We start from the raw sequence: 22,751 nt of genomic DNA on the forward strand, positions 1-22,751 counted from the left end.
CCTTCTCATTCACCTGCAAATCAAAATTCCTCCCACACGTAACAGCCCAGGAGCCAGCTGCCCACTCAGGCTCCCAGCCGCCGAGCGGATTAGCCACGCTGCCTGCTGGTGAGACCCGGCTCCCTCCGCGTCCTCCTGACCCCCGGCCACAGGTGCTTAGACTTGCGTTGGTCTTGGTTAATAGCTCTGCTTGCGCGGGTGCAGCCCTCTCTAAACCCACAGCTTTAAGCCCTCAGTTGTCCCAGCCTCTGCACCTGGAGCCCTGACGACCCCCCCGGCCAGTCCAGTCCCACTCCCCACCCCAGTGCAGTCGGGGCTGGGCTGCCTTGGGAAGAGGGTGGCCTCCAGACACAGGCATCTCAACCCCACAGGCCAACAGCTTGGGAGCGCAGGCCAGCGATGGGACCACCACCCCGGAGAGGTGTGTGTTCCGAGGCTTTCCTCTACGACGTCCAAGCTTCTGCTACTTGAGGATTTGCACACTGGTGAGTTTCTACCTTTTGCTGTTTTTGTTTTTAATCGGCTACCTGCTGTTTTTAATCTTTCTGGAACAGGAAGTTTACTGCTCTCTAGAGCCACATGCAACACAATCAGATTCCGCCTGCCCCAAATGGGAAGTGAGCTGGGCTGGGGTATAAGAACTGGGCCATGAGTGAGTCTCACAGCCGCTGTGACTCCGCCCTTCGGGGAGCACAGGGGCAGGGCTGGGGGGAGGGGCCCAGGCAGCCGGGTGACCCAGAAGGGGGCTGGGAGGCAAAGGATGGTTGCTCTGTGGGTCCCGGGAGGGGGAGGGAGAAGCAGGCCACATACACGCCGCCTCCCAGAGAAATGGAAGACGGGAGGACAGTGCCAGCCCTTCCCAGAGGCTCACCCTGCTCTGGCAGCAGCGATTCTGGGAGACGACCGCTCTGCTTTGCAGCATTTGAGGATAAAGCAAGGTTCCCTGGCAGGACTTTCATGTCGAACGATGAAAAGGATCCAACTACAGAAGAGCCTTCCCCACCGGCTAGAGGATCCACGTCTATTTTTTAATATTATTTTTACAGTTTTTAGATAACTGTAGATTCACATTTCATTTATTTCTATTTCTACACCGAGTTTCTCACTTTACCATTATTTAAAAAGAAAAAAAGACCCACCAGATTAACAGGCAAGAGAACAACAGCTCTTCTCCCACCAAGATCTCAGCTGAACTGACGCAGGGTTTCCACAACCACGTGTCCGTCCTGGGGACGGAAGCTGCTCCTGAGGTCCAGGGCAGAGCACGTGGAAGGGAGCGCACGGCCCCAACCCCGGTGGGGGCCCCTTTCACGGGCACTGAGGTCAGTTTATCTGGAAGCAGCACTGCCTTGCCCTGACGCCGCGCCCAGCAGGCAGCGAGGGAAGTGGACGCTGAGCCGCCAAGGATGCCCGGGACATGGTGGGGGCAGCAGCACAGAACTCAGAGAGAAGGTGTGTCAGAGCTGCTCCTTCTGGAATCCTGAAAGGACAGTGAAGGAAGCTTTAAGAGAGGATGAAAGCGTGGAAAGAAGATACCTGAAGATGCTGAAAAATCTGAAACATGGGAGTAAAAAGGCTCAACATCAAATTGATAAAAATGCCAGGAGGGGACAGAGCAAATGGAGCAGGGAAAATCACTGGCCAAGTAATTCAAGGCATGCTGCTCTATCAGAGGAGACCTGGTGCCCCAAGGGCTCCGTGTGGGCTCGCCGCGGCCCACAGCCCCTCACCGAGGCTGTCCCGGGAGGTTTGGAGCTGCAGGGCCCGAGGGCCCGCCTTGCGAGAGGCCTCAGGTTCTGCAGCAGCCATTTTCAGGCCAAGATGAGGACCTGAAAGTCCAGAAGGAAAGTGACTTCCAGACCCAACCACTTTATCCATCGAGCAGAAGCCAGAATAAATGCATCTACCAGCGTGCAAGGACTCAAAGAAGTCACACTCCACGTGCAATTCCTCAGCAAGCTCGGAAGAGCTGCACAGCCAAGACGAAGGAGACCAGACGCAAAGGAGCACGTGGAGTCCAGGGAAGAGAGGCCGGGCCTCCCCAGGAGACCATGCAGGGGAGACCAGGGTCCGTGGGTGGGGGGGCTTCCAGGCCGGAGCAGAGCCTCTGGACCACCTGCCCTGGCGGAGGGACTCTTCCACCTGCCAGAACGTGGGGCCGTAGCACAAGCAGGCACAGGGAAGCACAGGGAGGAGAGCCCACACTCACCATGACGGCAGATGGAATAGGATTTTTAAGAACTGTCCAATGTACGACGTTGTACATCAACGATACCTCGATTAAAAAAAAACCAGGCACACAGAAAACTAAGCAAATGTGAAAACTGACCAAGTTCAGGATAAAGGGAAGTTGCACAAGAAAGGGAACGCAGCCCAAGGTCACTGGGGGCTCATGTGCACTTTCTGTACGTTGTCATGACAAGGGGCCAGGAAGGGCCGGGCAGGGTGAGGACAGCTGTCCCTGGAGCGAGCCTTGGGGGGCTCTTTGACTTACGGACATTTATTTACTTTGATCATGATAACAAGCGAACGCTAGAGAGAGAGAAGACAGACTGGGATATAACTGCTGCAGCACACACGACAGACAGGACTGATATTACCATAAAGTGTGTCTGCAGAGCAATGAGAAGAAACCAGCCAATAGGAAGGTGTACAGGTGGCTGCCATCAAACACCTGGCACTTAGCGACCCTCCCTGTGTGACCCGCGTGGTTGCAGGCACTGGGCACAGGGGTGGACAAGAAATACACAGCCCCGCTGGCGCCTGCAGCCCGGCTCAGGGCCACCGGCCACTCTGGACCACCGGAGCTTGGCCCGGGGTTCTGCACTCAGCTTACTTCCGAGCAGGGAAGATGGAAAGCACGCAGAGACACCCAAACCCCACTAACGATGGCAGAGTTGCTCCTTGAAACATCAGACATCACGACCTCCACACCCATCCCGCCAGATGCAGTGACCGGCGGCAGCGCCCCGCGAGTGACATGGGGTAAGGGCCTCTCATACGCAGCTGGCGGGGTACAGCGTGCTCGGATTTTACGCCACGCACACCCTTTTGAACTGGCAGTTCCATTTCTAGGGGGAAATAGCAAAGGGACCCATATTTGTGGGCAAAATAAACACTAGAAAACTGTTTACAAATGCCATAATACCCGTATATTGGGATAATATGGAAAAAGGCGTTGATCTTCATACGTTGGAATGGAGTGGTACTCACGATATAGTAGCAACTGAAAGATAAAGGTACAGCCCAATGGCAAAGCTGGTGTTTTTGTTGACAAAGAGACTGTCTGTACACATCACACACACAGACGCACACCCTACACACAGGCACAGACCACATCTACGCAGACAGATACCAAACCGGTAACGGGAGCTGTCCCTGGGGGTCAGATGCAGGACGTGTGCCCTTGACTTATGTTTTAATTTGTCCCAAGTATGCATTTCTTTTGTGACTTTTCAATTAAGAAAAGCACTCTACGTGATGCTTAAGACTGGTATTTTTCCACGCCCTCTTTGCCACCCCATCATCTCACTAGCGGACTTCAGGTGGCCATCAAGCTCAGAGGTGAACAGTGCGTGTCTCACCGGGTGCTTCTTATGGGAGAACAGTCCAGGCGTGACAGACATCGAGGTGTGAAGCGAGGCCCTTCTCAGCACAGACACTGCAGAGTCCTTACCCATACTCCCCATCTCTACAAGTTTCTTTGGAAAAGCACAACAGAGCCTTTTTGAAAATGTTCTGAGCACATGCACATCCATTTTTTAATGCGCACAACGTTGATGGAAGACAGCCCAGCACAAAAGCCCCCTGCAGGGGCCAGAAATGCAGGGGGCCGGCAAGGCTGGGCACTGCACGTGAGGTGAACCCCCTTCTCCCCCAACCCAGGCAGCTCAGAAAGGGCCGGTTCCCTGGCCCGGCCCCGAGCAAGAGCTGCAGGGCATCTACCACCTCGCTCCCGATGCAGGTACAACTGTGTCGTGTGGGCGTTGTCCACCGCTGCCCGGGCCACCAGGCTGCCACTGGTTCTGCAAACTGCATCAGAACGAGACACGGACCGCGTGGCGACCGGCCCCTTCCACGTGTGAGGACGGTGGCCGTGCCCTCTTCCCTGGTAACCTCGCCCCATGCCCCACGTGGACGTAAAAGAAACTATCAGGACTACTGTCCAGCTCACTAGAAGGGGAAGCTTCACCTGCTCACGGACACGTGGCCACAGGGATCAAAGACACCTCGGTCCTCCACCGGCCACTGTGCACCGCCTCAGCCCAGCAGACCCTTGTCAGGTGGTGGGGGCCCCGCTGGGACGCAGGCTGTGGAGGGGGCCCCGAGGCCCAGAGGCAGCCCATCGGGCCAGGGCCTCCGCAGAGACCTGAGACGCGGCCTCAGTCCACTCTGGTCGCGTTGGGGTGAAAATCCAGCCTTGTCCTCCACGTGCCCAGGCCCTGGATCCTGCAGTTTTCCTCTTGTGGGGGGGCTGCAGGACACTGAGGCTCGTGGCCGGTGCCTGGCCTGCGGCACCCGTCAGGGCCCGGCCCCCGGGGAAGCACCTGCCAGCCCCGCTCCAGAATCACAGGGAGCCCACGGGCGGGAGGCGGCCGCTGCCCGGGAGGGAGAGCGCCCTCCAGGCCGCGTGCCGGGAACCCAGCGGACCCCCGTCTACTCCCTGTGACCTGGCAGGGCCCCCAGCGTCAGTGCCCACCTAGGGGCCACTGCCAGCTCCCCGCAGACACGGGGCCGTCGAGGAGCCACTGGGAGCAGCTGTCACTGACGGCAGGGTCGTTAGGCTCAGCGGGGTCTCCAGTGACTGGATTGGGTGAAACGGGCCGTAACATACCCCCCACGCCCACTCCACAAACAGGACGAGGCCACCCCCGAGGGCGCTGTGACAGGGAGGACGGGAGGGGTTGGCGTGCGTGGCCCCGTGTCCCGTGTGGCCTCGCTGGTAGCTGTGTGCACGGCCTGCAAGCTGCCAACTCCCTCCTTCTCCCCCCGCCCCCCGCCCCTGCCCAGCGCGGCAGCAGCACCGCAGCGGAGCTCACGTCTGCGGAGCCACCCCTCAAGCAGCAGCACTGCCGCCCCATTTCACAGGTGGGCAAACTCGCTCGGCGAGGCTGTCTGCCCAGGACACCGGATGGTGAGGGCCAGGCCGACTTCAGCCAGTGATGGAGAGAACCCCGTCGTGTTTCCCGTGTCTCAGCAGCCACCTGCACTTCCCGTGGACAGCTGCTTCCCTCGGGGGAAGAGACAGGTGTGCTCTCCAGCGAGGAGGGGCCCTGAGAGAGGCGGACGGCTCCGCCTGGTGGCCAGGAGCTCAGCCCTCCATGTCCTCCTGGGCCCGCTGCTCCAGGGGCCGTGGGCACCATGCCCGCCAAACCCAGGGCGGGAGGAAGCACTGTGCACTCAGTGTACCCACTTTACTGATAAGAAACCGAGGCCAGGAGAGCCTCCGGAATCTGTCGTGGGGCACGGGGCCGCAAACCGGGCGGGAGAGACCCACCGAGCCTCGGGACCACCACCCACTCGCTCAGAGCCGGGCCGCCCCCAGCTCCGCTGCCCCCAGGGCCAGGCCTCCTGGGGCAGGCGCTTTCTTTGCCTCCTTGCTGGGGTCTCTCCAAACACCGGGCCCTGTTGTGCCAATGGTGTGCGGTTGATCTCCAGAACGGGGGCGTGGAGGGCAACCTGGGGGAGGGGCCCAGATCCTGAGAGATGCCGCTTTCTGTGGAGTCCACAGACTCTCCAGGTGGAACCCATGGCTCTTCTCACAAATGGGTGATAACCACACGCTCAAACTGCAGAGAAGAGGACAGAAGCCACACTTCCACCTTCGCCAACGAACGGAAGTCCACCCAGGTGTGCAGACGCCTCCCTCCGACCTGGTGGGTCTCCGCCGCCCCCTGCACGCTGGGGCCCAGGGCCAGGGACGTGGTCCGTCTCTCCCACACCTGGGACGCAGGTCAAGCCCACGGAGGCTGAGCTGGGCTCCCTCCCTTCACCTCCGGCTCCTGCGCGGGGTTTGCGACACCACCTCCCCGCTGGGGCGCAGCTCTGCCTACCGAGAGGGCCCCACGTCTTCCGTCCTTGGGACGGGGTGGCAGGGAAGCCCCCCGCCCGGCTCCCAATCCCTCATTACTGGGGTGGAGCTGCTTTAAAGCATTTCTGTCCAGAATTGACCAAAATCCCTTGCAGAAGACAAAATGAGTGTTTATGAAGAAAAAGCTGTGTCACGCAGACCCATTTCCGTGAAGCAGGCCCCTGGCATTTCCCACTCAGGCTCTACCTGCTGCCCCTGAGACTAGGGAACCCTGCCCTGCACAGCCCAGGCCCTCACTTCTTGGGGGAAAAGCTTCCAGAAGACACCTCGCATCTGGCCACCCCGATGCACTGCCCCGGGCCCGTCTGATCTCGAAAGTCACTGCCCGCTTAAACCATCACTGCTGGAGAAAGTCCAAGAGCCCTGAGCACCCCTGGTGTGTGACAGGACCGCGGACGTAATCCCAATGAGTTTCCTTCTTGCACAGGTTTCCCTCCCAACCCTGCACCGCCGGCTGCTCCCTGCTGGCTGGGCGAGACCCCTCTCTGCAGCAGCGCCCCCACACTGACCTGTCTTTCTGAGAGGAAAGTCGTCTTTGGCGTCGTACATGCCGAGGACCGGGTGGTTGTAGGAGGCCGACGCCCCGCTCTGGGGCGGGGAGCTCTGGTCCAGGGAGCTGTGCTGTGTCTTCCTGGAGAGAAAAGGCGGGACAGAGGCTCAGTGACCCACACGGACCGGCACATGCGGCGGTGCTGAGTGCGTGCGCACAGGAGCCCTGCACGGGTCCCCACGACCGCGGTCCTTCCTCTGATGTGTCTGCCCAGCTCGGTGGCCGGACGCCTGGGCAGACCGGCCTCCTCTCTGGGGCAAGACTGAAATAGTACAAACGGATGCTGAACAAGTGCACAAACGCCGACCGCAGCCTCCCCGCCTGGCCCGCAGCGCTGAGGACGGCAGCCCGCACGCCCGCGGTCCCCCGCCCAGGCTCCGCCAGCCCTCTTCCTCTCAGGTTCTCCTGACCTGGCCTGTTTCCAGGCTCAGGGGGGTCAGCACCGGTCACACCAGGGACTGTCCTCAGGGGACGGGGGCAGAGGGACACAGGTGTGCTCGAGGCAGCCGAGACCTGCGGGGACTTTGGGGACAGGGCTGGTGACGTCTGGGTCCTAGAGGGGACAGTCGCCCCCGCCATCTCCCCTTCCTGGGGGAGGGAGGGTGGAGGCAACACCTCCGCCCTGGAGCGGATCCCTGAGACTTACTTCCCCTGTGAATGGCCGAGCCTGACCCAAAAGCCTGGAGATGCCTGGACGGGGTGGCTGCCAGGAGGCGGCGCAGGCTGGGGTCAGGGCTCGGCAGCAGGAGGGGTGCCCACCAGCGGATGCTCTGGGGGTGGGACTGGCTGCCGCGCCTCCTGGAGGCACTGAAGGTGTAACGAATTCCGTGCGTCTCTAAACGGTGTAATCTGCTTAATGACTTGAAATAAATTTGCCAACTTACTTATCTGGAATTTGTTAGACTATTTGAATACACAGTTTTCCACGTCCACGCACCTGGTGCTATTTGAATTAAGAATGTGAGCACTTGAATGCTTACAGGTGGATATTTGGTGCCGAGAACGTGGTGATCACGGAGCCCAATCCCTGGATCCCAGCCGGCGGCACCACGCGAAGTGCCCAGAGAGCCCCGGGGACAGCCTGCATCCCTGCCAATGCCTGGCACCTGCCTCCCCCATCAGGATGTACGTCGTGGGGGGGGGGGGGCAGGGCTGGGGGCTCAGGGCCGGACAGGCCACCCGCATTGCTGGCTGTGCCCTCTTTAGGTTGTTTCGCTGGCCTCACCTCAGGGGCCACTCTCGCACAACCTCGTGAAAGGTCTGAGAACAACTCTCTCTGCAGCCGACATCTTCAGGCCGCATCCTCCAGGGAGCCTGGCCTTGGCTGGTTCGAAACCGCTCTTTCAATGCCAAGTTCTAACCTGGGAAAAAGTTCACTTTCTACTTCATAAGAAACACAGAAAGGCCTGTGTGTGTATTATGTGATTTTAAAATATAGATAATTATGATTGATAAAATATCACAGGCAATAATAACTATTGTGATTATATGCTAATGGTAGAGTTTGTTTGTGATTAAGCCAGAAGTAGGAAGAGCTATTTGTTTAAGATCTAACAGATTTTCTCTTCTGTTTTGATCTCTTGAGATGCTGTCAGTATCGAGTCCTCACTTTCTTGTCCAGCCTTAAAAGGAGTGAGAACAGGAGGCAGCTGGTGTGGCTCTGCCTGTGGGCTGGCCGGAGAGCTCCCAGCACACCTGCCCTGCACCGTCCGAGAGAGAATTCTGGGGCCCGGAGCAGGCAGCCGGACGGACCCAGCTGGTACCAGCACGGGTGAATCCAGACTTCAAAAGAGCAGCCCGGCTTCCCCAGGCTCCCCAAACCGTGTAAAACTGAGGAAAACCAGCTCGTTACTAGATGCCCAGCGCTTGGGGCTCCCAGGGAAAGCACAGGCCACCTGCCCACTGGTGGGGCACCCGTCCCGCCACACATCGCAGGGCTCACACCTGCCCCCAGCAAGCAAGGGTCCGGACGTGTGAGCCAAAGCCAAGTTCTCTCCCTGGCTGCACGTGTACTTACGTGCTCAACACACGCACACTCACGCTCTCCCCACCCTTACGTACACGCCACAGTCACACACTCACACGCACACACTCACACATCCCCTCGCACCCCGGGGGCAGGACCTGAATTGCCGCTCTTCGGTCTGACTCAGTCCAGACCAGAATCGTCTTCCAGGTTCTCGACCCTTCGTTCCAGCCAGGGGAGGAAGCCGCCCGGGGCACAGCTCTGCTGTGATGCTGGCGGACGGAAGGGGCACCTTGTCTTAAAGACAGTCCTCACTGACGCAGGTGGAAAAACAAACGTGCCTTGTTCTCTTTCTAAACATTGCTCTGATGTTCATACAGAATAAAGCCAAACACACATTTAGCCGTCTCGATTCTATCAACAATTGGCCTTTCCCGTTACCCTAGATTTATGCAGGCGATTTAAAATAAACAAACGCGTAATCACTCACACCAACACTGTCCGACAGAAGCCGTGCAGGCTACACGTGCAACTGTAAACTCTCCCACACGGCACAGGAGCACGCACAGACAGGAAGCAGTGAAATCAGCCTCAGTGCTCTCCTTAACCCAGTGTATCCAGAATCCTATCACGTGACCAACAAAAAAGTATTAACGAAATAGCTCCCGTTCTTCTTTCCCCCCAGGCTCACCTCCACCTGAACAGCCCGTTTCAACGTTCCAGAGCCCAGGTGGCTGGTGGCTGCCACCCGGACAGCACAGCTGGGAGTTCTGACACACGTACACCAGGGAACTGCCACGCCGGTACGACACAGCGCAGAAGGCCCTCTGCCCTCTGGCGGCGACCTCCACCCCCGGCCCCTGCCGCCCTGCTTCCGGTCACTAGAGACCAGCTGTGCCGACCCCAGAACCGCTGGCCAGAAGCATCGCAAGGCGCAGACGCTGCGTCTTCGTCCAAGCCTGACGTTTCCAGGTGTGGGCAGGCCGCCCTGGGGGCCCCTCCGTCCCACGTTCACCTGCTGGCGGGCGCGCGGCTGCTTCCATTCCCTGGCTCTGATGGATACAGCCGCTGTGACCGTGAGGGCACAAGTCTCTGCCCGGATAGAAGACTATTGCTCTTGGGGAAACACCTAGGAGGATGGCTGGGTCATGGGGTGGGCGTATGTTTGCCTTTACAGGAAACTGCCACAGTGGCCGTGCCACTTCAATCCCCGCTAGCCACGTGCGGGGGTCCAGGGCCTCCACGCTTTGGCCAACGCTGGGTTTGTTCAATTTCAGCCATCCCTGTGGATGTGAGGGGGCATCTCGCTGCGCACTGCATTTCCCGGATGACTCACCATCTTTTCATGTACTTACTGACCATTTGCATCTATCGTGTGAGGTATTGATTCACGTCTTTTGCCCATACTTTCTCAGTAGGTTGCTTGTGTTTTTGTTATTGAGTTGTAGGAGCTCTTTATATATTTTGGGTCAAGTGCTTTGTCAGATACGTGCATTGTGAATATTTTCTTCCTGCCTGTGCCTTGCCTTTTTATTTTCTTAAGAGTGCCTTTCAAAGAGTGGAAGTTTTAAATTTTGATGAAGTTTATGTTCTTTGGTTTTTTAGTTGATGATTTTGGTGTCCTAAGAACTCTTTGCCTACCTCTTCCCCAAGGTCGTGAACACTTTCTCCTATGTTTTCTTCTGGAAAAATTTTAACAATCTATCTTTTATGTTCAGGTCCGTGACACTCGAGCTGACCATCACGTGGGGCACAAAGCCAGGGTCGAGGCTCAGTTCTTTCTCTACGAAGACAGGTTTTCCAGCAACGTCTTGCCATCACGCAGCAAGTGAATGTGGTCCATGATTAGGTTTGGTTTTGGGTGACAAAATAAGGAAGCTGCCAAACCCAATGCAAACAAGCCCATCTCCAGCTGACTCCATTGAGGCAAGTCCTTCCCACTGCAGCCTGCATGGCCCATTGCCCCAGGGAAGAGGGATCTCCCCACCAAGCGCCGCACCCGGGAGCAGCGTGCCAGCAGGCAAGCCTCTCACCAGGGAGCAGCGTAGCATGCCAGCCCCTCCTGGCACCCTGCCCCCAGGCCTGGCCGCCCTGCATGCCCCCACCTCCCCCTTCTCAGCTCCCAGGCACTCCTTGCTGACCCCTCCTCCCTTAAGCCCCTCCTCCCTTCCAACCTCGGCACATGCAGCTCTGCCGAGACCACCCCGCCCTGGCAGCCCCCCGTACTTTCCCAGCACACGGGCTCCATCCTCCCTGTCACGTGCAAAGCACATCATCACAGCCTCTATTCCTGCCAGCCTGGATGCCCCATCCCACCATTCATGTGGGGTCCTGGCACCAGCCACCCCAATCGTCCCTGCACGTCACTGCGGCCACCATCCAAAGACTCCAGTGTGGTCAGCCATGAGCCCTGCTCCCACCACAACCTCCTCTGGGCTCACAGCCCTCCTATGGCTGCTCCTGAAGCCCCCCGGCTGGTCTCACTTCCCCAGGACAGGTCCTCTCCTGAAACGTTTCTTGGCGCTTCCCAACCCGCGGTTCACATCCCCTCCCCTGACAGAGGATCTAGGAGCACCTCCCCACCTCTGCCCTTCAGGGCTACTCCTGGGCGGCCCCCACGCCCCCACCTGCCCCGCCAGGCTTCTCTTCCTGCCCTACCTAACCTGTTACGCTGGTGGGGCAACCCCCCCAACAGGGGACAGTGGTGCTTTCTCAGTGCAAAACCCAGGGGCTGTCATGAGTGGCGAGACCACGGATCGTGGCCACCACATCGTGGGGTCCCCAGGTGTGCTGCCCCAGAACTTCCCAGGAACCCACACTCTGTTGCTCTGGGGCAGCTGCGTATGGCCTTTCGAGGACCACTGCTGCCTTCTCTGCTCTGGGCGAGTCGTGTCACCGGCCAAGAGGTTTCTTCCAGAACAAAAATACCCTTGGAAGTGGTAGAAAACTACATATTCAAATCAAAAATCTGTGAGCTACACTTGACCATGGTTTAAAGCCACATAACTTTGTTACTCCACTTCCAACTCGCCTGTGTCCACTGCCAGGCCCTCTGGGCCAAGCACAGGCCCGAGGGAAAGACCCCCGGCACACGAACATCCTTGCCACCGAGTTAAAGACTTCTTTGCAAGGCTCATCGGCTTTCAGCTGAGCATGAACAAAGCACTTTGTGGTCTCCATCAATTATGCAAGAACTGGGAGAGGGTCCTTAGTACAAAAGCAATAAAAAGACCACAGGTGCTTCTGACTTGCCTAGGAGTCAGTGACACGCTGGGTGGAAATTCAGCAGGGGCATACAGATGATTTAGACCAGACTTCCAGTTGAAGAGGTTCCTTTTGTGGCTAAAAAATTGCACGAGAAGCCAAAAATAATGGTCAGACACCAGCCCCGCAAGCGTCTCTTTTGTTTGCTTAAAGACAGGCCCCCTCTGCACCTGGATGGCCGCCACACGCATTAACCACCGGATCACTCTGGTCTGACCACGTGTGCCGCTGGCTCAGGCAGTTTCTAATTCCACGTCCTTCAGGGTGAAGAACTGAGAGTCCCTCTGGTCTACCCACAGAGCCCACGCACCCAGGTGTGGGGGAGACCCGGCCCCTCCACTTACCCGTACCAGTAGCGAGGGTCACTGGACATGCAGTGGTTCAGGTTCCGATGGGCCAGTGCCTTCTTTTTATTGAGGACAAACTCCTGTAGCTTCATCTTCACTTCCGTGCTGGCCACAGCACCTGGCGTAGGAGAAAGCAGAGACAGGTGATTCGAGGCTCTGGCCCAGGGGACCCTGAACCACGCACCAGAAGAGGCAGGAAAGGGACGGAGAGGGTGGGATTCCCACTCAGGATGCTGCCAAGTCAGAGAGCGTCTCACGGAAAAGAGGATGGGGAGCCCAAAGGAAGAGGTCTTCTTCCCAGGGATGTTCTACATAACTGCATCCTATTTAAAATGCAGAGGTAATCAGCACAAAAACCTAACCTATTGTTACCTAACACAAACCCACTGCTGGAGGAAATTCTAATAATCTTACATAAGAGGAGGTCCTGAATTAGGCAGAGTAGCAGGGTGGTTTCTTTCTCGCCACAGCAGAAAGGAACAGAGCCTCAGTGAAAAGGGTCTGTGCAAACGGAAGCATCGTGCCCGCGACCCATGTGACAGGTGTGAGGCGTGCCTCCCGGGACATGGGCGGGGGCAGGGCAGGAGCAGCGGACAGGGCAGCTGGGGTCCTTTCCAACCCCAGCAGGAGAGGCTCCTGCTCTTTCCAGCCTACAGCTCCCTACTGAGGCAAAGCACATCTCACCAAGCTGGACTAAAGCTGAAATCTTGGGTTCTGTGGTTTTCTGGTGCAGGTGGTGGTTACTCACAGCCCCATTAAAGAAAACCAGCAAGTCTGAGAAACAGACACATGCAAATAAAGTCCAAACCCACCACCCTGGCTCAAGGTCCGCTGGCACCTAATCTGTTTTCCTCAGAGCTGCAATTAGACTCCAGGGGACTTCGGACCCATCCTTCCATTAGAAACAGCAGTGAGTGTTTTTCTTGTTGCCACAAGGAATGCAAACAGCATTTGTGATGGTGGGGAAATGCTTCATGAGGTGAGCAAAGCACAGCTTACAAATCCCTTTCCCGATGCGGAGACATTTTTGGACACTTCTTTTGGTTGTTGTTGCTAGAAACCATGTGGCACCAACATTCATGAGTAAATTAGGATTATTTCCTCAAAAGAGACGAGCAACATGTCCACATCCAACACAACAGTATTATGGCCCCTGAAGCATCTTCTAAGTTGTTTTCCAAAATGCCTCTATACACTGACCACCTCGTGCCAACCACTGACCACAGACTAGCAACAGGTACCCTGTGTCTCTATCAGTACTCGGGAGCACCACCTGACCCTTGTCTGTATCTATCAGTACTCGGGAGCACCACCTGACCCTTGTCTGTATCTATCAGTACTCGGGAGCACCACCTGAACCTTGTCTGTATCTATCAGTACTCGGGAGCACCACCTGACCCTTGTCTGTATCTATCAGTACTCAGGAGAACCACCTAATCCTTGTCTTTATCTATCAGTACTCGGGAGCACCACCTGACGCTTGTCTGTATCTATCAGCACTCGGGAGCACCACCTGACCCTTGTCTGTATCTAGGAGTACTCAGGAGCACCACCTGACCCTTGTCTGTATCTACCACTACTCAGGAGCACCACCTGACCCTCGTCTGTATCTATCAGTACTCAGGAGCACCACCTGACCCCTGTCTGTATCTATCAGTCCTTGGGAGTACCATCTGACCCTTGTCTGTATCTAGGAGTACTCAGAAGCACCACCTGCTGCAAATCGGAAGATTGACTGGAATCTCCCTGGCAGGTCCCTGATAACCACTGGATGTGCACTGGTCTTTCTCTTCAGTGATGCACCGTTATTTCCTTGGCTCAGTTATCTTTCAGTCTTCCTGTGGTGTATGTGGCGGTGCTGCTGTGGGTCTGTGTGTACACTTGAAATCTGCATCCTTTAGTGTGTGTGACTTTTATACAGGGGTACATGTGTTGTCAGCTGCCACATGCTAGGCCTGGTACATTTAAACGTCACATCAATGCTGTAAGTGGATATTATCATCGCCAGGTGGTCCAGGGAGGGCACTGAGGGTGGGCAGCCCCAGGTGAGGTTGTTCTGATGTGAGTCTCACCAGAGTCCTGGCTCCTAGTGCCGCATTCTGCATGTACATGCAAGGCGGCCCTGGTCTCTCGTTTCCTTTATGTACGTATTTAGTTATTTATTTAAAACCAATTCCTTTTTTCAAAATCACATTTTTAAAAATTAATTAATTAATTAATTTTTTGGCCCTGTCGGGTCTTAGTTGCAGCACGTGGGCTCTTCATCGTTGTGCACGGGCTTCTCTTTAGCTGTGGCACATAGGCTCTGTAGTTGCAGCATGAAGGCTCAGTAACTGTCGCATGGGCTTAGTTGCCCTGCGGTATGTGTGATCTTAGTTCTCCAACCAGGGTTCGAACTGGAGTCCCCTGCATTGCAAGATGGATTCTTGACCACTGGACCCCCAGGGAAGTCCCTTGTTTCCCTTTAAACGTGGATTATATTCTGAGCTGTGAGACAACAGAAAACATCTGTCTCTGCCTCTGGTCCCTTGCATGGAGCTCCTAAAACGCTTGTAAGTTCCTGAGTGAGCACAGCACGAGGAGCATCTCTTGTTCTAATGAGGTGACTTGCTGGGGGAGGGGCCCGGGATGGGGGATGGTCACCAGGAAGACCAAGCCTGATGAGAAGCTTGGAATTCTCTGCTCCACCCCCACCCTCCAGAGCGGGCAGAGGGCTGGAAGTGGTGTCAGTAATTGACCACACCCACACGAGGAAGCCTCCACAAAACCCCAACTGTCCAGGGTTCAGAGAGCTTCTGCGTTGGTGAACACATCCACACCGGGAGGGGTACCCTGACTCCACCGAGACAGAGGCTCCTGCACTTGGGACCCTCCCAGACCCCGCCCTCTGTGTCTCTGCAACGGGCCGTTCATCTTCCTATAGGATTGAGCCCTTAGCCTGTGAGATCTGAAGCTTCCTCTGGGGATACAGTGTCAGAATTGAGTTAAATTGTAGGACACCCACCCGGTGTCACAGAGAATTGCCTGTTGTGGGGAAATCCTCCACGTGTCTGGTGACCAGAAGTCAGGAAGGAAGTGCTGTGTGTCTACATAAGACTAAAGGAGAAATACGAGACGGAACAGCTGATTTTTTCCCAGCATGGGAAGGAAAAGACTCAGTTTTTTCCTAATTCAGATGTTCAAGTGCTTGTTTTTATGGAGTCCATTCTAGTTTTTCCATTGTGATTTTTTTCCATTTCCTGGAAGATTTGAAATCGATCTTTTCACAGGTTTTGGAGACCATGTTTCACTCTATCCTTACTCTTCTGGTGTTGAATTTTCATTCACGTAGGGGTTTGCTACTATTATTCTTTCACATTTCACTGATGCACATGAGATGGATTTTGGTGTATGAGACTCTACATACATTTTGACAAACTGCTCATAGATTGTTAACATCATTAGAGAAATATCTCTTTCTTGCCACCTTTATCACATTCCAAATGTATCTGTTTCCATTCACAAGCTGAATCTTTGTCTGGCTATAAGCAGGCCCGTGTTAAAGGCAGCATCCCACTGTGGCCACTTCACGATGGACTTCAGGGTGCCACGGACAAGGGTCGGGCAGGACAAACCCCTTGGGAACAGGGTCCTCCACGCTGTAGGGGGACCTGAACTAGATGAGCCAGGGAAGCACAAGGAAAGTGCCCTAAACCGAGTCCACAGCGAGTCTGGAAGGGTCCACCGGGACACATGGGCTTTGTCTCGGGCCTTCTTGGCGTCCGAGGAGAAAACCCACTGTCACTTGAGCAGGGAGGCTCACCCGAGAGCCGTGGGTTACGTGACACTGTGTGTGCGGGGGCACCAGCCACCGCGCAGACCCGGGGTCACAGACCTGGCGACACTCGGCTGGAAGGGCCGAGGAGGGGTGACCAGAGGTTATAAAATCACACCTCCGCTTCTGAGCAAGGCCCCTGGGTTCCCTCCAGATGCCACCAAGGCTGGACCTGGACCGTCCTGAACACTTTCAGCCCGTCTGTCTGTCTCATCTGAAAAATCACACTCACAGAAACACTGAAATCTGCGTATAAGGTGCCCAACATGCAGCCACCCGGCATTCCTGGTGGCCTCTCAGCCCCAGGCAGACACCTGACAGCATATACAAAGGGTGGACCGCGTCACGACACGAAGTGCCTCCCAACCAGAGATGGGGTGGGGGTGTGGGGGGCACAGAGGGCCCTTTACAGCAGCGCGTGGGCAAGGTAGGCTCAACCTCACCAGGGAGGAAATGGGAGCCAGATGAGGGGCTTGGGGTCTGCCCCCAGGGCGGCTGGCGGTGCAGGGACGGGGCAAGGTCCACGAGGACGAGGAGGACCAGGACCCAGGGGGCCTGCCCGCGGGAGTAACTGATGCAAAGCAGGACAAGGAGCAGGGTTCTCAGGGGCAGGACCCGACCTGCTCAGCAAGCCCTGTTAATGTGGCTGTGCTTCCCCTGCAGAGCGGACCACGCGGGCCACGCTGAGGAAGCGCAGACTCTTCCTGCTTCAGCCACACCCTGGGCTCGCACCACGGGCACCTGAGCTCCAAGGAGGACACGGACAGACGCCCAGTCTCAGCACGGGGGGCACGCACGTGATAAATGCAGGGACGGGCCAGGGCAGCAGGACCAGGATGTGGGCAGGGGCAGCTGCCCTGTCGGAGGGGCGCCGTCCCGGCCCTGGAGGGGGCCGAGGCGACTCTGAGGCACCCGCCGGGCTGGGACGTGGATGGTACCCCTGTCCCCTGAGCCACCTGAGAGGTCCCCAGGCAGCCACGCACACACGTGGCCCTCGGCCAGCGGCAGGGTGGGCTAGGGCACCTTGCCAGGCTCTTATGGACTCAGAGGAAAACAAACCCTGACTCCCTCCCCCATAACGTGACCCGGAAGGTCCCTTGACAAGCAGAGAACTCACAGCGCACAGTGCTGATTATAATCCTCATCATCCTAGATACACACTCACCTTTGAAAGACTTCTCCACTTTAAACGGAGTCCCAGCACCCACAAAACACCTTCAGTGAATAAACACCAAATGTTTCCAGTTTTACCGAAAAAATGTAATTCCCGTCGATGCTTATTCATTCATCTGACAGGCTTTACAGGCAATGCGCCGCCTGCCGGCGCAGGGCCAGGCGGCGGGGCTGCGGGTAAACGAGACCCCGGGGGAGCGACCAGAGGAGCAAGTGAGGAGCCCGGGGCGGGGGACTGGGGACCGGGGGACCGGGTGGGGCCCGCCTGCTGGGGTGGAGGCCAGGGGCCCGGCCTCCCCAGGGGCCCTGGAGCGTGTGCCACCGGACACGGATGGGGACACGTCTGCCGGGCTCGTGCCTCTGAGGAAGGTGCCACTGCCCCAAAGAACAGGACAAAGAACGGCTCTCAGGGTCCGGTTTCCATCTTTTTTTTATCTCCATCCTTTTGAGCCACTTTTTTAGGCAAAGTGAACGACTTCCCTCGAGCAGCACCTTCCTCCCCCTACCCCAGGCTGTGCTGGTAACTAACACTGAAAAACACGTAGTTGTATTCATTCCAAGCTGCCCAGAGGGCAAAGACTTGTCTTCCGTTGGATTTTTCCTTTTAATATGAATTTCAAGACCGTGTATCTTAGAGTCTTAAACATGGTCAACGTAAATAAACCTTAACTGACTGAAGATCGTGTGTTCACGCTGAACAAGATGGAAACTGCCGTAAACTGTAAGAATTCACTCTTCCACCACATAAATAACATTAACAGGCATCAGCCAGTAAAAGGAAACTGCGGAATTACTTAAAACGTAAAAGCACAGTTAATGTTCAGTGTAGCAAAACTCTTCATAAAACGTACAAAAAGAAATTTGTGCTTAAAGAACCCCAAGAAACTAAACGGAAGCGCCGCGCTGCACGCTCAAGGGCTGACAGCCGGGCGATGCCCAGCGCCACGCGCACCCGCACCCGCGCTCAGCGAGCCGCACACACAAGACTGCCGTTCATCGGCGAGGCCCCCGCACACAGGAGCCCGAGCGGCGTCCAGCACGCGGCCGGCCAGCCCTGCCTTCCCTCAGGACCACACGCTGAGGGCTGCACAGCCGACACAAGCACGCCAAGCACCCGACCGTGCACAGTCCGTTATTAATAGTAACACCTGACCACCCAGACCCACAAGCCGAGAGCCGGGGCCCTGCTCCCACGAGCTCGGGGGGAAGCAGAGAACACCCCCTCCGCCCCGTTAGGGGCTGCTCGGCGGGCAGCAGAGGTCGTTTCTGACGCTAAACAGATCGAAGGTGTTTTCTGAAGTCAAATCTCTTCATGTTTTGTGAGGCTGAAGATGTTCTCTTTATTGGGGGTTTCTGGGAAACGAGGAGGAACAGCTGTCGACCGCGCTGCCTGTGAGCGGCCTGGCGAAGGGGGTGCTGCCGCTGAGCTGGGTGCACGGGACTCACAGACCCTCGCGACCTCACCCTCCAGCCTCTGTGAACAGCCATCCCCTGAGCGTGTGGAGCAGGCACACGCGGGGTGGCGAGGGACGGGGGCGGGGAGGGAGCAGGGCTGCGCGGGGGGCCGGTCCGCGAGGCTCGGCAGGTGTGCCTGGGCTCTGGACCCCTGCCCGTCCCGCCCGCAGCGGGGCCCCTCCCAGGGCGGCTTCTGTGGAAGGCAGCACCCACGTGGTGAGCACAGGACGGAGGCCACGGAGCAGCCAGGATGCTCGGGCCCCTGGCCCGGAGCGAGGGCACACACCCTGGCTCTCAGCCTCCGCCCCAGACCAGTGGCGTCACCACTGCGTGTGTGTGTCGTGGGGGGTGGGGGTCCTGACACCACGGCTGCAGGCTCCAGCGTGGTCAGCGCCCTGGCCGCACCCTCAGCACAAAGCCAGTGGCGGTGTGGACCACCAGCCTGGCCCAGCCTGGCGGTGAGGAGCAGCACGGCCCTGGGGACCGGCCGGCGGGTGGCAGGGGCTGCCACGGGAGCCAGCGGGCCAGGCAGGCAGAGCTGTGAGCGTGAGGGACACTGTCTGGCACCTCCGCCCACTGCGGGGCCGTGATCTGTGTTCTCAGACCAAGGTGCACGCAGCCGACCCAAGCCCACAAACCCGCTGCCCGACGCCCTCTGTGCTCGTGTCTGGGGTCTCGACCGGGGGCCGTCCGTGAGCCTGTATGCCATCACCTCACCTCACCATGGTGATGGAACGAGCTATAACCACGTTCAAATACTGGTACAGAAACTAGATTTCACTAGAATAAACACTCTCCTGACTGCTTTCCACACTGAAACGCTACCAGACGGTTAAAGCGAAAAAACGTTGAAAGTATATTTATGATTTAAAGCGTGAAATGCTGCAACCGCTGATCATAAAAGCTATTCATTTTACATATAAAAACAATGACTGAGCATGACATACAAATAGTTAAACAGAGAGAGAAACTGAACATGAAGAGAATACATTAGCTACATACTTTTAGGAAAAATAATACCCTTTCTGAAAGAAATTGTTTATAAAAACGTACAAAATAATATAGGCGTAACAATACAGATTGGATGACATTCTAATTCTAATTTAGAAAAGACTGCTAAGTTAGGCTGCGTTAGAAGTGCGTCTTCTGTGGTTTCAAAGGCACCAGCAGGCGAGGTTCAGGGCAGAGGGTGGGGTGGAGACACACGAGCCCGACAAGAGAACTGCTCCGAGCGAAGAAGGGAGACATCCCACCAGAAGACCAGGCACGAGACTCGGACAAGGACCTCCCCAGGCGGGAACGTCCCCACGGGCAGTGAGCACCAGGGAACGCACCGGGCCTCACTGTGGTCAGAGGATGCGGCTGGAGCCAAGGGGCGGCTGCTAGGAGCCGAGACTAACGTAACAGCGGGATGGCGGGGACACCGAGCTACAGGACCTCTCAGATGTCACCGGTGGAGCAAAAAGGGGTACGACTACCCTGGAAACTGGCCTCACGTGTGAAAATTGACCTGTTCCAAGAGATGTGGCCAAGGGCGTACGTAGCAGCAGCATCGGTAAGAGCTCCGACCAGAAACAACCCGAATACCCACCGACGGTCGGCGGGACAGACACAGCGGTGCACTGGTTAGGCGGGGAGAGGCAGCACGGAAGTGGACCACCTCCTGCCGCACAAGGACACACCCCACACACATACTGCTGAGTGAAAGGAGCGAAACACCAAGACCTTGTCGTAAGGATTCCATTTAAATCAATTTCAAAAGCAGGCAAAACGACTCTGGGGTGTTGGGCGTCAGGGGAGAAGGGCAGAAGGGGCTTGGCGGCTGTCCCCGTCCTGGCCGTAGGTGCTTTACTGGGTGGTGGCTACACGGGGACGGGTATTTGCAGGTAATTCCCTACACTGTGAAGCCTGTGTACTTTCTTTTATGTGTATCACACGCCAGTAAAAAAGTTTTTAAACGATTTCCACTCACAGACTTCGCAAAATTCTTTAACACATCTTATGCCGTACCTTGTGCGTAGATAGATTAAAATGTAAACGCTTGCTAAAATGACTTGTACAGATGGCTAACCATTTTCAGACGCTGGGGATAAAGGAGTTTTGAGGTCTTTCGAGGCTACCATGGACGGGTCAAGTGTGTAGAGACTTCTGCTCTGACTCACGGGCACAGGAAGCATAAGTCGCCACACAGGCCTGACGTGCGTTCCTGACGCAGGAGGGAAACGCACATCCTGATTTGCTCCCAGGATTAACGGGCGGCCGGTGTGCTCACCTGAGCTCCGAGGTCTTGGGCGGAAAGGACCAAAGCCTGGGGATGTGACTGTGGGCTCATCCCCACCCCCAGCCCCCTCAGGTCCTGGGTGTGTGGCTGCCAACGACGCACACTGGCAACACAGAGAGGCCCAGGTGCACAAGAAGGCGTGTCTGCTCGGCCACGACCTGGGAGGGACGCGGCACCCTGTGGGGCAAGCACACAGGCCGCGCTGAGCCCGCCCTCCTGTCACGCCCCAGGCTCTTCGTCCGGCGCGGGGCCGCGAGCAGGAGGGCCTGCTGGCTCTGCCCTCACGGACACAGGGGAGCCCGCCTGAGTTTAAAGCGGGAACAGCACGCAGAGAGCCTCCTGGCTGAGATCGAGCTGGGCGTCTCTCAGAAGATAAGACCGGGCTGGTCTTCACACAAGAACAGCCGTGATACAAAGCAAAAACTAGGGTCAAAGGGCAAACGCGCAACCCGAAATGTGGGTCCTCCCGTCTCCTCTCAGCTACGGGCCGTCCTGCCAGCTGCCACCTGGTTTGCAGGCGCTCCCAAATGCTCTCAAAACAACACAACTTTGAAAAAGTTAAGGCTGAACACATAGGGGACCCTCACGATGCGTCTGGGATGCTTTATGGGTCTTAGTATTTTTCAAGTCCACTAGGAGCCTGCAAGCATTCTTGCAAACGCTGCAGTCAAACCCACAGTGGGGCTGAATGCCCCCCGCAGCCCCACGAGATGACACAGCCACGGACCAGCCCCGGGAGTGACGGCAGCCACAGGGAGAGTGGCTGGGTGGGGGTGGGGGTGGGGGTGGGGGTGGGGGTGGGGGGGAGGGCGCCGCCACGCCGCCCCGCCGCACACTCACTCTCTTTGCCTTTCTCCTTGTTCTTGAGCTGCTGCAGCTTCTGCTCCCGGTGCTGCTTCTCCAGCTCCTGCTCCTGGCGGTGCTGCTCCAGCTTCCGCTGATGCTCCAGCAGCTCCTGCTGGTGCTTCATGGCCAGCAGCTCCTGCTGGTGCTGCGGGCGAGGAAGGAGGAGACAGAGACGGTCAGAGCCTCACCCGGAACAGGAACAACGCGACACACACGCACGTGCCAGGGCCCGCACGTCTCCCAGCTGCACGGCCCGCATCTCTGAGGAGACCACCCCGTTCATCCGTACAGGAAGCAGCGTTGCTCGAGGACGTCTCCCAACCGTTTCACGCTAGGTGCTAACAGTGAAAATAAAAACGACTGAATGGCTAGAAGAAAATACGCGTGAAGGTGTGTGCAATCTTGCGTGCTAGGAATGCCGTTCTGAGAATGACACGGAAGAGTATGACATGGCGTGGCTGCTTTGGAAAACTGCTTGACACATCCTTACAAAGTTAAACCCACACCCACCCAAGACCCAGCAACCCCACACCCAGGACTGACCCAAGAGACATGGAAACATCCACGCAAAGCCCTGCACGGGACTCCGCGTGGCAGCTGTGCACAGGGCAGCCCAGGCGGACACACCCCAGACGTCCTTCAGACGTGAACCCAGGGCAGAAGTGCGTGTTCGTACGTGAGAATCCCACTCAGCAACGAAAAAGAATCAACAGCACATGCGGGGAAAAGCAGGGATGGTTGTAACACAAGCAAAACGAGCAGATCCAGTGTCGACAGGGTTGCGGGACACGGGGCAGAAGAGCGTCAACATGCACAGATTCTATTCACACGAAGTTCTGGAACGGGGATCCCTAAGACATGGTGATAAAAATCAGAAGGGAGAAGCGGGAGGGAGCTTTCTAGGGTGCGGGCTGTCTGGTGGGGGCAGCGCTCGCTCAGAGGCTCACAACCGTTAAGTGCAGCG

General features: G+C 57.0%; 1 protein-coding gene across 10 annotated transcripts in view; it reads right to left on the bottom strand.

The window, feature by feature from the left end:
- Nucleotides 1–22,751, bottom strand: part of HDAC4 (histone deacetylase 4) — a 290,477-nt gene that overhangs the window by 73,962 nt on the left and 193,764 nt on the right. For 9 of the 10 annotated variants that reach the window (XM_057743936.1, XM_057743943.1, XM_057743941.1 and 6 more), the window contains 3 exons: nt 21,782–21,932; nt 12,216–12,336; nt 6,601–6,722 (listed from right to left, as the gene is read on the bottom strand). In XM_057743936.1, the coding sequence (XP_057599919.1) occupies nt 6,601–6,722; nt 12,216–12,336; nt 21,782–21,932 (394 nt within the window). The remainder of the gene's footprint in view (nt 1–6,600; nt 6,723–12,215; nt 12,337–21,781; nt 21,933–22,751) is intronic. The other variant, XM_057743937.1, reaches the window with a different exon arrangement.

This window comes from Hippopotamus amphibius, chromosome 8 (genome assembly GCF_030028045.1).
Source record: "Hippopotamus amphibius kiboko isolate mHipAmp2 chromosome 8, mHipAmp2.hap2, whole genome shotgun sequence".
NCBI lineage: Eukaryota > Metazoa > Chordata > Mammalia > Artiodactyla > Hippopotamidae > Hippopotamus > Hippopotamus amphibius.